The sequence below is a fragment of the Heterodontus francisci genome, chromosome 37, assembly GCF_036365525.1.
Source record: "Heterodontus francisci isolate sHetFra1 chromosome 37, sHetFra1.hap1, whole genome shotgun sequence".
NCBI classification, from domain to species: domain Eukaryota; kingdom Metazoa; phylum Chordata; class Chondrichthyes; order Heterodontiformes; family Heterodontidae; genus Heterodontus; species Heterodontus francisci.
In genome coordinates, this window is record NC_090407.1 from 28,151,188 (window position 1) to 28,168,929 (window position 17,742).

Sequence of the window (17,742 nt, forward strand, 5' to 3'; positions counted from 1 at the left end):
AAGGCATTTAAGAGTTAACCACATTGCTGAGGTAAAGGCTGGCTCGGGTCTGCAAATGAAACCCGAGCCCGACAGAACCACTTCCAACCCGAGCCCGACCCAGCCCGAGTCCTTTCATTTTTTCCCGCGCCCGACCTGACCCGACCCGACCATCAGTTAACCTACCTTCCGTTTTTCACTTTGTTACTTAGCTGCACAAGCTTAAAAAAACTGTAACTAAACCACCTTTCTAGTCCGAAAAGTACATTAACATTGGAGCCACTTACCAGAGGTGGTGATAGAGTGTGTCCGACCCGGCCCGACCCGACCCGAGCCCAAATGCCGGACCCAAAAGTGCGACCTAACCCGACCCGAACCCGACACTTGTCAAGTCCTGTCGGGTTTGGGTTGGGTAGCCATGCTCTATGCTGAGGGTCTGGAGCCACATATAGGCCAGACCAGGTAACGCTGGCAGATTTCCTTTCCTGAAACACATTACTGAGACAATCCAGTGATTTCCTGGTCACCATTACTGATTCCAATATTTTTTATGCCAGACTTATTTAATTAACCGAATTTAAATTTCCCCACTGTTATGGTGGGACTTTAACTCATGGCTCAGGATCATTCGTCCAGGTCTCGGGATTACTAGTCCACTAATATAACTACTATGCTACAATACCCTAATAAGCACTGATAACAAGAAATGTTATCCCTTTGGAAGTGCTAAAAAACAAAATTGCTTTCCTTTGGAAATATTAATAGGAAGTTTCTCCTCATTAGAGATATTAAAATAAAGTATATTAAAGAAAGCAATCAAAGTTTTTAATTTTTCATCCAGTGTTTTATTTTTCTCCTACCTCTGCTTAAAGCATTGACTCACTAACTGAGGTACAGTTCCAATGATGATGGAATCTGTTCTCACCTGGTATCCACACACACATACACAAATCTAGCAGGGGTGGCTGAGGAAGAACTTGCTGTTAGCACATAAATGAGGAGGAATTTCCAGTTAAAATACTTCCTCTGAAGACAAGCTTTCTATCTCCAGCTAATATTTTTCCTTTCTAACGGGGTGCTAAGACCACTGGTGAGAACAGCTAATGTACAGATCAGGGTTTGAAGCTAAGAACCTCCTGGTTTGTTTTATAAGTCTCAGAACCCGAATTCACCACTGAGCCACCATCAGTTTTATTTTTTAACTAATTCCTGGAAGCAGATAAAGGATGACAACTAAAACCAAGTGCATTTTGGTAACAATATCTTTAATAGTTAAAAACAAAATGACACATTATAAAAGTACTGTTTTGTTGAATGTATCTCATATTATGGCAATTGTTTACAGAAGAATGAGAAGTTATTTTGTTCAAACACTTATAAATGTCAGCGTCACTCACATTTCTGAAGCAGGGTTATGACTTATTCTGGAGTCCTGCAACAGAGTCAGTCATTTATAGATTCCGGTTAATGGATGGGAACATTCACACAGAAAACGAGTGAAAATCTGCCGTCCTGCTCGTTAACTGAAGGGTCTAAATTCCACACAGGAATGTGGAAACAGTTTTTTTCCAAGTGACATTTCCCAGAAAAAGAACCTGGAAAGATTCCCCAGTGTCTCCAGCCACTGAGAGCTTTAACCCAAGGCAGGTAGTGTGCTTAAGGACGAACCTATTTGGTTTATTCTCTGCTCTGTATGTTCTACACCAGGTAGAGCATTTATCAACAGGGTCATCAAAGGATCTCCAGACAACTGACTAAAGCCATTGGAATTAATTATTATTCAATGAGTTCTGTGAATCACGCCTATTGTTATTTTGACAGCTTGCCACTGGGGAGTACTGTCATCGTCACTTCTAACCCGGTAACAGCATCGAGTACTCTCATGAGGTTCAGCATAGGCCAGATGCTTTTTCAGAGCTCCTACTACTCATCCAATAATTCTCCCCAATGACCCAATCTCAGAAGAGCATCACAAAAGTCAGATGAAGAAAGCTCCTTGGCCCATTTGATCCCATTCCTTCCATAATACAAACCCTATCCTTTCGCCAGCACAGCATCAAGCTGCTTGTTAAAAGTCCAATTTCATTTGGGGTAGAGAAAATAAAGATAGTGTAGAACAAGCAAAATATCTGGAGGTGAATTCTAACTAGCTTGGTGAGCAAAACTTTCAGTTGCTCCATATAAAATTCATACTGTTGGACCTGCATTAAATGACAAGCTCCCCTCCCTCCTCCCTTCTCCTTCCCCCCACCCCCATCCCAAAGTAAATGATTTCAGCCCTTCTTAAAAGCAGAAGCCAGATTTCACCCAGCTCTCAGAGTCAGACAGCTGCTGGATCCAAGAAAAGTTGGCAAAATATGACTCGAATTTTATTTGAGTGACTTCAGTTGTCCTGATATAAATGACTTCATTCTCACTTCAGAAACGCCAGTTAGTCATCTCTGCTCATCTATGCAGATCAGGGCCTGTGGACATTCAGAGAGGACTGCATCAGAACAATGTAAGAATATACAGTATTAAACCTTTACCTACATAGACCCCTGCTATGCACAGGATAATTGCTACCATAATGTTCGACTGTATTAATTACACAGCACACGTGAAAAGCTATGGAAAGTTGGAAGAAAGAAATAGCATTCATTGTATACACGCAGTCCTGCTGGAAGGTTCTCTTAAAGGCACTCTACAAACTTTAATATGTTCTAAATTTTTCCTTCTCAGTTTCCTTCTCTTTAATCCTGTCCTGATGGTGATCATGCTGGCGTACTGTTTCGCAAGTGACAGTGGCCCCCTAGTATCTCACCCTAATGGTCACTTTTATGTGAGGCTGGACATGAGATTAAGGTGGGTTGTATGATCATTGGGGCCATCACAGACAAGCCCAATCCTTTCATTCTCAGTCTGCATTCATGCATTTTTGAGCAGGGAATGGCTGGACAGTGATCAGGAAAGGGAACCCAGGGTGAATTTCCTTCTCTCTCACCCAGGGCTGCTGAAGTCAGTTGTAGAACTACCCGACTGCTGTCCCAGCTAATTCAGCACAGACCAGACTTTCCAGGGCTTTATGGCTGATAACTTAGCCATTAAAATGGCCCTGAAAAAGTATATTTAATAATAGAAACAATGGGTTGCTGAATCCACTCATTGTATTTTTGTCCTTGTTTTTGTTCTGTTGGGTTAGAATGTTTTGACCCATTGGATCTACTGTGGACACATTGTCCTTTGGCCTTTTAAATACTCTGGGTCAACATCAAATAAAACGCATTTCACTTCACCAAACAATTGTTTACTTACGAGTATCCACCAGACATTTTCTTAATGATGACAACAATAATTGTTAGGATGATGATTACAGCTACAATGGCACCAACTATTATCCCAATCAGGGTGAGCATTTCTAGGAAGTCCTTCCCTGGAAAAAGGACACAGGAACAATGTTATTAGATGAATGAAACTGTGGTTCCTGCACTCATCACATTGTGTCTTGTGAATTTATTAGATGGAATCTGCAATCACTCCAAGTGTTTTCTTTCCTCTCTTGTGCTGACTCTTGCTGCTAGACTACGGTTTTACAGGGTGGCACCATCTTCTGGTACCACCCGCACGTAGTGAATCTTCACGTGTGCGCATTGGCAGAGTGTCGTTAGTCTATTCCTTCATATGTGGCATCACAGCTGAGCTTGATCCTGCTCTTGCTCAATGTCCATACATTTACTGTCTAAAAGGGGTTCATGCATGGCGATCAGGAGCAGCTATCCTGTCTGATGTCTCCCTCGCTAACTCAAAGCCACTGAGACTGATTGCAGCACCCCAACTATTACCCAACTTGACCAGTGAACACAACACGGAACTGGGAATTAAAGCCAGGATCTTCTTGGCCTGTGTGCTGGATAAACTTACTGAGCCAATAGGAGAGCTTTGGAGTAGCAGTTGGCCATTGTTCCCAAGTGAGGATTTCTGTTGCTTTTAAGCTCTGCCCTTTCGTAACCATTTGGGTGAAGTTTATCCTGGATTCACTTTTAACTGACAATTCTGATATAATGCCCTCTTGTTCTGGATTCCCCAATATAAGAAACAGTTATTCCCTCTTTAACCTGTCCATTCTCTTCTTTTTTAACACCCCTTAACTTCCTTATCACAAGAGAATATAACCCAAGTTTACTGGTCTCTTATCCAAGCCCAGTGCACACTTCCTAACATCTAACACAGTAATTGTGCGAAACACTTCTTCATACAAAGGATAGTAGCAATCTAGAACTCTCTCTCCCAAAAAGCTGTTGAGGCTAGCGGTCAACTGATAATTTCAAAACTGAGATTGAAAGATTATGGTTAGGCAAGGGTGTTAGGTGATATGGGATCAACATGAGTAAACGGAGTTAAGATATATATTGGCCGTAATCTAATTCAATGGGCTTGAGGGGCTGAATGGCCTACTCCTGTTCCTATGTAATCCAAATGAGTTTGCATTCTCTGTAACACTGCATCACAGATTTTTTAGAAATTACAGCAAAGAAGGAGGCTATTTGGGCCATCACACCTGTGTCAGTCCTAGCTCTTCAAATGGAGATTTCTACTGTAAACCCACTTTCTTTCAATTTCCCTGTATCCTATTGTATACCTTTTAACTTATGTCATTGTTTCAGCCTCAGTAACAAACATGGTAAAGCAATCCATGCTTTAATAAACCCTCTGTGTGAAATAAATCTCTTCAAACTTTCCCTTCATTCTTCGAGTGATAATCCTTAAGTCTATTCCCCTTTGCTACTGATTTACCAATCAGTGGACATAAACATTTACTGTCTACCTTCGCAAAACATTTTGAAAAATATTTTTTAAACTTCTATTGGATCCTCCCTTAACCTTCTGTTCCGATGAAAAAAAAAACAATTCTTGAAGCTTTGTTCATAATTTTAGCCTCTCATTTATGGTATCATTGTAGTGAGATTGCAGTGCTGCAATAGTCCTTCCTTGCTATTATATTCTGTACCTCTTCTGACAAGGACTAGCATCTCATTAGCTTTTTTGAAGATGTCACACTGCATTAAGCAGTTCATTTCAGAAAAGTACCTTCAGCGTCATCAATGTCAGGTATACTATCTTCAGTTGAATTTGATTCTGTTGACGACGCGGTGCTCGATTCATTGCTGTCTTCATCAGAATCATCCCTTTCACTTCCTGGTACTGTGGTTGCAGGCATCCCAGACATTGTGGAGTCATTTTTGTCTTCAATCCCACCAAATGTTACCAGTTCACCTTCATCTGAAACGTTATCTGTATCAGAAAATAAAATATAGGATTCAGTTAGTCATAAACGTGCTCCTTCCACAACCCTTGTGCAATCAGCCTTATCAAATACGTGACCAATTTAATTTCTTTCCACAACCCATGTAAAATATAACACAAGAACAAAATACTGCAGATGCTGGAAATCTGAAATAAAAACAGAAAATGCTGGAAATACTCAGCGGGCTGGATTGTCCCCATGGAGGCAGGAAACAGGAGTCTGCACTGTGCCATGCAGGCCCCCACCTTCCAAGAATGAAACACATTAATTTTGCCACATGAACTTTGATTTTTGAACTGTTACTGGAGTAAAGAAAGAATTGTTTAAAAAAAAACAGACCCTTGACTGGAAAGACATTTGCATAGTACTTGGAAAGGACAAAGGGGCCACACCCTGCTCCAATTTAATCCACATTGGACTTTTGATTACCAGACATTGAAGGTGGAGAAGCTAGCATTCCAGGTTAACTGCTAAAATGGCTGAATACACAAACAGACGTGGTCAGACCAGTTTAGTCACATGACTAACAGGCTGTTGGAGATTTTTGAATTTGAACTTGCCACAGAGTTTTAAAAAACAGAAAGCTGTTTGATCCTGGACTGAAAAGATCTCTGTCCTGTCTGCTGTCATCTCACTCTCACCAGCTCCGGAAACCATTGAAGACATATAAACCCCAAGACAGAAAAGTCTCCTACAGTGAACAAGGTTTAAGAGGAATGCTGGGCCCCAATGAAAAGCAAGATCTATCTACAAGCTCGAAGCACAGTAACAAAAACCCCTCTTCAGAGATTGCCTCAAACCTCTCTACTTTATTTTTCTTCTGCTTTTTTCTGTCTCTATTTGCATGTACGTATTGCATATGCATGCTAGCATGGGGCGTGGCATGTATCCGTAGGCGTTAACCGAATTAGAGTTTACGTTTAAGTTTTAATAAAGTTCACTTTTCTTCTTTAACACTAAGAAGGCCTGTTTGTGCTCATTTCTTTGCCTTATAATTGGAAAGCTGTGAACAAGGATTCACCAAGGGGGAATTCAAAACACAGTGTGTTTAAAATTAAAACCCTGTTACAATAAGGCCAGGTGAAGGCTGAGAAAGACTGAGAAAATTAAGAAAGACATCTTTCTCACCTGGTCGTAACAACTGTTTTTGAGCCCTGAACCCATCTCTGGTGGGAAACTGATTAAAGTTAAAGTTTTCACATGGGTGAGCCCTTATTTTGGTGTGGAGACAGGTTCCCTGTCCTATTAAGGGCACTGGGCAAGCTTTCAAAGCTGGAGGGCCAATGAGGCCTTCCAGCTTCAGAAGAAACCCAGCTACAGTACAAGGTAAGTAACTGAGAGGGTGCCTCAACAGATGGTACGTCTCAGACATTTTTTAAAAACTCTAAATAAAAACAGAAAAAGCAGCCAGGGCACCACTGTGGTGGGGAAGATCCCTGCAACAGGGTGACTTTTAGCTGCACCCCCACCTTGCCAGGCAAAGAGGGCCTGTAGACCTGCCTGAAGTGCTGGGACCCAAGCCTCCTGCTGGGTGCCCACCTCTAGGCAGTTGATCTGCCTCCCATCACGTTGGGAAACTAAAAACCCAGTTGACCTCCGTAACCTACCTTTAATAAGGCTCTTAATGAGTCTAATTGCCTGCCTGCCTCGTGTGGGCGGGGTCTTTCCCGGACCCCGCACTTGTATTGGCCAAAATGGCCAATGTTAGGAACAATGTCAGGAAGCCGGCATGCGGCCAGTTTCGAAATTCTCAGGCCCTGTCTGTCTCCATTCCCACATCAGCGGGGCCCAGAAATTCAGCCTAGCAAGTCTGGCAGCATCTGTGAAGAAGTGAAAGAGTTCTGATGAAGAATCAATGACCTGAAACGTTAGTTTTGTTTCTCTCACCACTGATGCTCCCAAACCTGTTGACGATTTCCAGCATTTCCTATTTTTATTCCTTGTACATCAACCATCCAGCCCCACCCATTTAATCTTCTTCTACAGGCCATATATGATCTACCCTGTCAACTACAAACCCACCCATTAATCTTTTCCAATGACCATATAAAATCTACCCTATCAAGTACCTTACCCTGCTCATTTAATCAGCTTCCACAACCCATGTATAAACTACCCTATAAAATACCCTACCTGCTCAAATAATCTCCTTTGCTCGATCATCCACAATCTACCCTACTTCACCCACTTTATTTCCTGAAGGAACCCCATGCTCAAGGTCCAAGGCAAATAGCCTGATATATTTAAACCATCTGTATCTCTCAGCTTTTAAAAGACCTGCCATGTATCCCTGGATCTTCTCTTTTCCAATGAAGACAAATTGACTATTTTTTCTCATAATTTAAGGATCTTTTTTCTTTTGCGAATTTTGGTGAAAAATAGACGTGTGTAAAACGGGAGCAAATGGGTTGACATGCCATTGAAGATGGAAAGTCCAGAAGTGGATGCAGTACAGGCATTCCAATATGTCACCTCACCTTTGTTACCTGTAAAATGTCAGTCCTGTTTGCCTTTCTCAGATGCATGAAAAAGATTCTATGGTACTGTTCAAACAAGAGTGGGGGTGTTTGACATGGTGTCCTGGCCAATATTTAACCCTCAACATTGCTAAAAAACAAATTACCTCATTACTGTTTGTGGGAGCTTGTTGTGCGTAAGTTGCCTTCCATGTTTCCTATGTTACAACTGTGACTATACTTCAAAAGTACTTAATTGGTGATAAGGTGCTTTGGGATCTCTATGAGGTTGTTAAATGCACTATTTAAATGCAAGTTTCTTTTTTCCTTTTAGGTGTTCCGTTCAATTTTGTCAGCTTGACACCTTGGTCAGATACAGACATCCAAGAAGATGTCTGAATTCTTCTGTAAGTGGCTGCTGCATTGTGTGGGCAGCACAGTGGCGCAGTGGTTAGCACCGCAGCCTCACAGCTCCAGCGACCCGGGTTCAATTCTGGGGACTGCCTGAGTGGAGTTTGCAAGTTCTCCCTGTGTCTGCGTGGGTTTCCTCCGGGTGCTCCGGTTTCCTCCCACATGCCAAAGACTTGCAGGTTGATAGGTTAATTGGCCATTATAAATTGCCCCCAGTATAGGCAGGTGGTAGGGAAATATAGGGAAAGGTGGGGATGTGGTAGTAATGTGGAATTAGTGTAGGATTAGTAGAAAATGGGTGGTTGATGGTCGGCACAGACTCGGTGGGCCAAAGGGCCTGTTTCAGTGCTGTATCTCTAACTAAACTGCTCCTCCATGTTGAACACCACTTTGAGGAAGCTCTGAGGGTGGCAAGGGCACAGAATGTACTCTGGGTGGGGGACTTCAATGTCCATCACCAAGAGTGGCTCGGTAGCACCACTACTGACCGAGCTGGCCGAGTCCTAAAGGACATGGCTGCTAGACTGGGTCTGCGGCATGTGGTGGGGGAACCAACACGAGGGAAGAACATACTCGACCTCATCCTCACCAATCTGCCTGCCTCAGGTGCATCTGTCCATGACAGTATTGGTAGGAGTGACCACCGCACAGTCCTTGTGGAGACAAAGTCCTGCCTTCACATTGAGGATACTGTCCATCGTGTTGTGTGGCACTATCACCCTGCTAAATGGGATAGATTTCGAACAGATCTAGCAATGCAAAACTGGGCATCCATGAGGCGCAGTGGGCCATCAGCAGCAGCAGAATTGTACTCAACCACAATCTGTAATCTCATGGCCCGGCATATCCCCCACTCTACCATTACCATCAAGCCAGGAGACCAACCCTGGTTCAATGAAGAGTGCAGGAGGGCATGCCAGGAGCAGCACCAGGCATACCTCAAAATGAGGTGTCAACCTGGTGAAGCTACAACCCAGGACTACTTGCATGCCAAACTGCGTAAGCAGCATGCGATAGACAGAGCTAAGCGATCCCATAACCAACGGATCAGATCTAAGCTCTGCAGTCCTGCCACATCCAGCCGAGAATGGTAGTGGACAATTGAACAACTAACTGGAGGAGGTGGCTCCACAAATATTCCCATCCTCAATTATGGGGGAGCCCAGCACATCAGTGCGAAAGATAAGGCTGAAGCATTTGCAACAATCTTCAGCCAGAAGTGCCGAGTTGATGATCCATCTCGGCCTCCTCCTGAAGTCCCCAGCATCACAGATGCCAGACTTCAGCCAATTCGATTCACTCCACGTGATATCAAGAAACGACTGAAGGCACTGGATACTGCAAAAGCTACGGGCCCTGACAATATTCCGGCAATAGTACTGAAGACCTGTGCTCCAGAACTTGCCGCGCCCCTAGCCAAGCTGTTCCAGCTACAGTACTGGCATCTATTCTGCAATGTGGAAAATTGCCCAGCTATGTCCTGTACACAAAGAGGACAAATCCAACCCGGCCAATTACCGCCCCATCAGCCTACTCTCAATCATCAGTAAAGTGATGGAAGGTGTCATCAACAGTGCCATCAAGCGGCACTCGCTTAGCAACAACCTGCTCAGTGACGCTCAGTTTGGGTTCCGCCAGGGCCACTCAGCTCCTGACCTCATTACAGCCTTGGTTCAAACATGGACAAAAGAGCTGAACTCGAGAGGTGAGGTGAGAGTGACTGCCCTTGACATCAAGACAGCATTTGACCGAGTATGGCATCAAGGAGCCCTCACAAAACTGAGGTCAATGGGAATCAGGGGGAAAACCCTCCGCTGGCTGGAGTCATACCTAGCGCAAAGGAAGATGGTTGTGGTTGTTGGAGGTCAATCATCTGAGCTCCAGGACATCACTGCAGGAGTTCCTCAGGGTAGTGTCCTAGGCCCAACCATCTTCAGCTGCTTCATCAATGACCTTCCTTCAATCATAAGGTCAGAAGTGGGGATGTTCACTGATGATTGCACAATGTTCAGCACCATTCGTGACTCCTCAAGTACTGAAGCAGTCCGTGTAGAAATGCAGCAAGACCTGGACAATATCCAGGCTTGGGCTGATAAGTGGCAAGTAACATTTGCGCCACACAAGTGCCAGGCAATGACTATCTCCAACAAGAGAGAATCTAACCATCTCCCACTGACATTCAACGGCATTACCATCGCTGAAACCCCCACTATCAACATCCTAGGGGCTACCATTGACCAGAAACTGAACTGGAGAAGCCATATAAATACCGTGGCTACAAGAGTAGGTCAGAGGCTAGGAATCCTGAGGCGACTAACTCACCTCCTGACTCCCCAAAGCCTGTCCACCATCTACAAGGCACAAGTCAGGAGTGTGATGGAATACTCTCCACTTGCCTGGATGGGTGCAGCTCCAACAACACTCAAGAAGCTCAACACTATCCAGGACAAAGCAGCCCGCTTGATTGGTACCCCATCTGCAAACATTCACTCCCTCCACCACCGACGCACAGTGGCAGCAGTGTGTACCATCTACAAGATGCACTGCAGCAATGCACCAAGGCTCCTCAGACAGCACCTTCCAAACCTGCGACCTCCACCAACTAGAAGGACAAGGGCAGCAAATACATGGGAACACCACCACCTGCAAGTTCCCCTCCAAGTCACACACGATCCTGACTTGGAACTATATCGCCGTTCCTTCACTGTCGCTGGGTCAAAATCCTGGAACTCCCTTCCTAACAGCACTGTGGGTGTACCTACCCCACATGGACTGCAGCGGTTCAAGAAGGCAGCTCACCACCACCTTCTCAAGGGCAATTAAGGATGGGCAATAAACGCTGGCCTGGCCAGCGACGCCCACATCCCATTAATGAATTTTAAAAAAATACAAGATCCACCTGCAGAAGAAGGTGAAGTGATTTTTGACTTTAACCCGTTATAGGGACTAAACCAAATCAGGAGTACATCCCTATGAATCCCCTTTAATTAAGTTCAAACCAGACAAAGTCAAACCAGACAAACACTTATTGACACTTATTTGGGTCCAAAGAATTGAACTAGTTTTCCCTCAAAGAAAAAAAACTAACAGAGAATATTACAATCTTTCAGATAACCTATTTTTTAATAATTAGGCTAAGTCATAAATATCCCAGACATTATAAGGGTCTGGGAAACTCTCTTCACTTAAAGAGAGAGGGTTCTTGTAGTTGTATACAGAATGCTACATGAGATGATTTATTAACTTTTATATATTTATCAAAGAATTTAACATGCAATACACTTTTAAGTGGGTAGTATATCACAATATCAAAGATTACTAAGAGATGTAAAACATAATCTTATTTCCAAAATACAATCCAAAAGTTCAACCTTGACAATGTTACAGCAAAATATCTTAGAATATCCATCATAATTCAAAGTAAATTGTTACCTTAAATTCTCCGAGTAAGCCTCCTGCTTAACAAGACAAAACACTCTCTGTTAAGAGCAGAACTCTGGTAATGTAGTCAGCTGTTCTTACCTTAGATTGAGAAGCATTGATAAGGAATTTCAATACCCCTGAATTTTCGATTCAAAACTCTCACGTTTATACTGTTTCTAATCTTTTGGGATGTAGGTGTTACCTTTCTGTGTGTGTTTTTCCTGCTTTCGTTATCCATATATGGTAATATCGTTAGCTACTTATTCCCAATTAATTACCTGCTGAGAATTCGCTTCTCATGAAGTTGTGAGCTTTTATCTGGTCAAAATGTTTGTAGTGTTTTATAGTAACACTAAGGCTTAAGTCTATAAATGTGTTCTTTACTTAAAAGATTTTTAATTACATTTGTGTCGTCACTGTTTTTCCTTTTTGGGTTAAATTGGGTTGACGTGGCATCTGTTTTTTGTAGGTAACGTTCCATTTTGTGATTGATCATCTCTGATGGTTCTTTGATGGTACCTTGTACCATCTCCTTAAGTCAGTCTGTCTATATCATTAACATTATCAACTGATTATGATTATAGTTATCAGTACGGACCATGTATAGCCTGTCTCATTTAACTTAAAAGGTGTTTCTGGTACACATTCCATTGTAACAGGGATGTTCATGGAGTTTTAACTCTACCTTTAAAGGGAATTTCAGTGAGTCTTGAAAACTGACCATTCATTCAATCTTTAATTCTAAAAGGTATAATGTATTAATTATATCTAAATTCTACCTAATTAAGCCTATTATACCAATATTTCAACACAAGGGCACTCCTGAACCCAAGGAAATATTTAAGCATACAAACCCTCAACATAACGGTCTACCTATAAATAAAATCAATTCTGTGCTGTTTGTTAGAATTAAAGATTCATGGAAAAGTTGCTTGCCAGCACTCACATATAGGGAATGGTTACCTCGGCAAGGTATTAAAAGGCGCTGGTGAAACCATATTCCAGCAAAAGAAGACAAAGGAAGCAAATTGGCAAAAAAAAGGAAAGAAAAAAAAGAAACTGAGTAGTTTCCTCCGGGTGCTCCGGTTTCCTCCCACAGCCAAAAGACTTGCAGGTTGATAGGTAAATTGGCCATTATAAATTGCCCCTAGTATAGGTAGGTGGTAGGGAAATATAGGGACAGGTGGGGATGTGGTAGGAATATGGAATTAGTGTAGGATTAGTATAAATGGGTGGTTGATGGTCGGCGCAGACTCGGTGGGCCGAAGGGCCTGTTTCAGTGCTGTATCTCTAAATAAAATAAATAGGTCTGTTGTAAATATACAAAACATCGTTAAATTTGTCAACCCAGTATATTTAAGGGGAGATTTTCTACTTTGACATCCCCAGAACATGTCACCATTACATATTGAGTAATGACATCCTTACAGTTTGTTAGTCCATTCTTGTAAATGAGGAGTTGCCATAGCCTTTAAAGGTCACAAGGCTCTGAAAGTGGTACTCTGGCACACAACTATTGTTATTTCTGGTGGCAGAGGTGGCGATTCTTTCTGATGACCAACCGGCACCCCCCACCCCCCGCACCCCCCCCCCCCCCCCCCACCCCGCAACTCCAGAAGGCAGTTTTGTGTTTATTGGCCTGGACAGACTGTGAGGTGCTGAAATGAAGTTGGGAATCGTGACTTTAAAAAGCAGTGCATTCACAAGCTTGTACATTTGTATCCAGCCTGCGATATAAACAGGGTGATTCGCACTGCTCCAGGAGCCCAAAGGCAACTGCCACAGGGCCACTTCTTTAAGCAGTTCTTCAATGTGAATAGACCATAAATCAATAGAGCAGAAACAGGTCAGTGCCAGAGGTGTATACTGTTAGATCAGAGAATAGAGGAGAAACAAACCAGACACAGAGTTCCAAAAGTAAATCTTTCCCTAATCTGAGTGCAAATCTAGGAACAAAGTGTACTTTTCTGTGAGGAAGAATCAGGACTGAAAAGGAAGAGAAAAACAGCAGACTGTGAATGCACTATTTAAGTTGTGTCGTAGAAAATGAGTTCTGAATTCTGCAACTAGAGTTATTCAACTCGAAGCAGTTTGTCTCTTTATTTTAGGTTCTGGCCTTTGGATTTGTCTATCCTGGTCGCTGTACTTCACACTCAAACTGCGGTTGCTTCGGGAATAAGTTAAAAATGAATCTTGTTTCAACGACGCATGCAATGTAATGAAACATTCTTTTGATAGTTGAGAGGTTTCCAGTTCGTCTGGACATAAAGAGTTGGGGGAGGTTATTAAGGGAAATTCCATGATTTGAAGCAGAATAGAGGGAGGCGAATAAAGGGAATGATTTATGCCAAGAGTTGGGGAGGGCACATCCTGCTTAATATCCCTCATCCCGCCATGCCTGTGGATGAGGAAAAATTAGTTGAATCTTATGTTTAAATTCTCCATGTTCTCCTGAATCATACACCATCTGTTGCAGAGCAAATGCCAGTTCTAGTTTAGAATCATTTCAACTTGGCCCCGTTACCTCCTTTTGCCAACGCCGACAAACTTGAAATGCTCCACATCTTCCAACGCACAGGGGACCACCAACTAAATTTACAACAGAACCTACCTCAAAGTGTCTGTCACTCTCTGAATCAGACTGCCAGCTTCTCTGTGTTTCTCGCAATGAGGTGCAAAACTATAACATTCTCTCGCTGAGCCTCAGTTCACAGAATCTACCCCCACCCCAGCTCCCAGCTAAACATTGGGAAATATTGGAAGATTAACACTGTGCTTCATATCCCAGTTTCAGAAGGGATTGTAATGCCATTTGGAATGCTAGCCATTGCATTGTGAGTATTAAAAAATTAACATGAATATGATATTCTTTTGACAGTGGGTTTATTCAATATCTCAGTTATACAGACCAGAGGCTCTCAGGTTAGCATAATTAGGTGATCATGGACAACGTGACAGTGGACACTGCAATTTGCCTCACCACTTCTGGGTTGTGGAGAGCAACAATCAGCACACTTTTGATTGCTATATAATGATACCTGCTGAAAGTGCAAATTTTGCTTGAGGACAGGATCTGGCTTGGCTGAGGTACCTCCCATGGTTAATAGCCAGCCAGTGCTCACTATCAAGGTTCACACAATGAATAATGGCATTTTGATGAGTTAGCAGTGCCCTGTATCTATGGACCTCCACCCATCAAGGAGCCAACACCTATCGAAAGAGAGAGAAATTGGCAAAGGAAGCTGGTGACTGTCAAAGTTGACAGGACATTTAGCCTTGGAAAGCATCATATAGAAGCTCTAGTCTGTTCTTTCCTGACATCAAAACACACTCATACACACTGGATAGTATTCAGGAGTAAGAACACCGTTGATGTTTTTTGCTCCGAGCTCAGGACCAATCGTAGTACCCCTCCGGAGCCCTGGCTGAGATTAGCTAATTTAGCAAAGATTGAAAATCAAACTTGGATCTACCCTGGTCTGTTTGGCACAGAGCACACCAGGCAATTCATTGATCTATTGAGTCATCAAGGCACTCAACTGACAAATGAATTTTAATGCGGAACTTGATGTCTCTGTGTGCATGTCTGTGTTTAGGTTAGCAGGTGTCTGTGGGTATATTTATTTTAATATCTGTGCATGTCTACCCACATATTTTTTGTGTGTGTTTGTGTGTGCACAATATATTTCTATGTATTTGTATGTCTGTGTATGTATCTGGGAAACCAGACTAAGGGAGCAGACAGAAAGTAGAGATCAGTTCCAAAGTAGCTCAGAGGTGCTGAATGTATAAATATGGAAAATATTCTCCCAGTTTGCAGCAATGAAATAAATCATAATTAGCCAATTTGGGATCTGTTCCAGTCATTCATGTATTTATTTTACTGATGTCTCATCAGGAACATGTGAGAGTAAAATGAGGTTATCCCTCTGATCATTCCTCCCACCACTCTGTGTGCTTGAATCTCATTACTCCTCTCCCAATAGTCTGATAGAAGACTTACTGTGTTGGGGATGGAGGGGGTGGTGAGGAGGGAATGGGCGGCAACTGAGGGGCATAACTCTACATCCAACTACTGGTTGATACAACAAACTGCTGTGATGCATTTTCTTTATTCATTCATAGGATGTGACGTCGCTGGCAAGACCAGCGTTTATTGTCCATCCCTAATTACCCTTGAGAAGGTGGCGGTGAGCTATTCTTGAACTGTTACCATCCGTGTGGTGTAGGTACAGCCACAATGCTGTTAGGTAGAGAGTTCCAGGATTTTGATCCAGCGACGATGAAGGAACAGCAATATATTTCCAAGTCAGGATGGTGTGTTACTTGGAGGAGAATTTGCAGGTGGTGGTGTTCCCATGTGCCTGCTGCTGTTGTCTTGGGTGGTAGAAGTGTCAGATTTGGGAGGTGCTGCCAAAGAAGACTTGGCGAATTGTCCCAGTGCAACTTGTAGATGGTCCACACTGTAGCCACGGTGTGCCAGTGGTGGAGGGTATGAGAGGTAACTGATGAAATTTGTATCTCACTTTTTCTTGCAGTTTTTGATGACATTCCCAGCTACCTTACATACAGGCGACTGCACCAGGCTGCATTTGTAAACAGTGAAGCGATTACTCCTGAGCTTGACAGAAAACAGGTGGCCTCTTATACTCCTTTGGCAGTCAATTGCAACTCATTTTGGCTGGGACGATGGGAATCTGAGTCTAGGTAGAGCCTGAAGAAAATGAGCTCGGTGTTTTTGGAGAGTGAAGGAGAAGCGGAAGCAATATAATCATACCCTAGAAATAAACTCCCTTTTGCCCAATGACCTGCCCAGCCTTTCAGCGATAATTCCAATATGCCCTTTCGCCTCGCCGTTGGTGATCATGTCTTCAGCGGCCTGGGCTGCATGCTTTGAAATTCCCTCCCTAAATCCCTCTGACTCTTTATCTTCCTCTCCTCCTTTAGGATTCTCCTTAATACCCACTTTTTTAACCAAGCTTTTGGGCGCCTCTCCCAATGTTTTTCTTTGGCTTAGCATCCACTTCTTTCTTTACAACTCTATAAAGCAGTCTTGGGGTTTTTTTCAATGCTAAGGTTGCTACATAAATTCAAGTTGTGTTTGGTCTTTAACCAGACTGAAATGTTTCTCAAAATGAACTTGATAAAGGAACAGTGGTAACATCACTGTCCTCCAGCCAATACTGAAAGCTCCTAGCGATGCAAAACTGGAATAAAGTTACCATTTAATATTAGACTTTATAGATATAGTAGCTTTTCTGACAGAACAACGTAGCCTCCTTGTTGTGTCAATGTGAAGAGAAAAGTGAGTAAAGAAACACTAGTCCACCAAACCTAATCCAGGCAACACTGAAACCTCATACACTGTCAACCCACCCTCTAACCACATATTCTCCCAGAGGAAGCAGAGAAAAATTTGTGGCCGATTCAGGAAAAGTCTAGAAAATTCATCTCCAACTCCCAAAGATAATCAAGGAAAGCTACAGGAAACCGTAGTAGCACATAACTCCCCGTAATCCTCAAACTATAACTGAAATGTAAAACAAAAACAGAAAACGCTGGAAGTACACAGCACGTCTGGCAGCATCAGTGGAGAGAGAAACAGAGTTAACGTTTCAGGTCTGTGACCTTTCACCAAAACCCAGATGGTGCTCTGGCGAAGTCACAGACCTGAAATGTTAATGCTGTTTCTCGCTCCGCAGATGCTGCCAGACCAGCTGAGTATTTCCAGCATTTTTTTGTTTTTGGTTCAGATTTCCAGCATCCACAGTATTTTGTTTTCCTATAACTGAAATGTTCTCTTTTCTTCAAATTCGATTATACCAACTTCGCATCAATCGTATTCTTGAGCAATTTGTTGCAAAATCATAACATACGATGTTGCTTATGCTGTTTTATTTATTGGTTTATCCCTCCTATTTTCTCCCCTCCAATCCTGAAGGTGCTGATTCTTGTTGAAGTGCTAATTACCCTCTATTTCTGGTCTCTGCAGTACCTTAAGGATACCTGGTTCACTAATGTTCTTGAGGGAAGGAAATCTGCTGTCCTTACCTGGTCTGGCCTACATGTGACTCCAGGCCCACAGCAATGTGGTTGACTCTTACATGCCCTCTGAAATGGCCTAGCAAGCCACTCAGTTGTACCTAACCGCTACAAAGTCAATAAAAAGGAATGAAACCGGATGGACCA

The 17,742-nt window shown here is 42.9% G+C and overlaps 1 protein-coding gene across 2 annotated transcripts in view; it reads right to left on the minus strand.

Annotated features, from left to right (window-relative positions):
* Positions 1–1,227: 1,227 nt before the first annotated feature.
* Positions 1,228–17,742, minus strand: part of LOC137351915 (podoplanin-like) — a 33,006-nt gene continuing 16,491 nt past the window's right edge. The window contains exons 2-4 of one of the 2 annotated variants that reach the window (XM_068016794.1): positions 5,047–5,250; positions 3,274–3,391; positions 1,228–2,444 (exon numbers count right to left, since the gene is read on the minus strand). In XM_068016794.1, coding sequence (XP_067872895.1) covers positions 2,438–2,444; positions 3,274–3,391; positions 5,047–5,250 — 329 coding nt within the window. In that variant the 3' untranslated portion in view covers positions 1,228–2,437. Of the gene's footprint in view, positions 2,445–3,269; positions 3,392–5,046; positions 5,251–17,742 lie in introns of those variants that run through there. The other variant, XM_068016795.1, reaches the window with a different exon arrangement.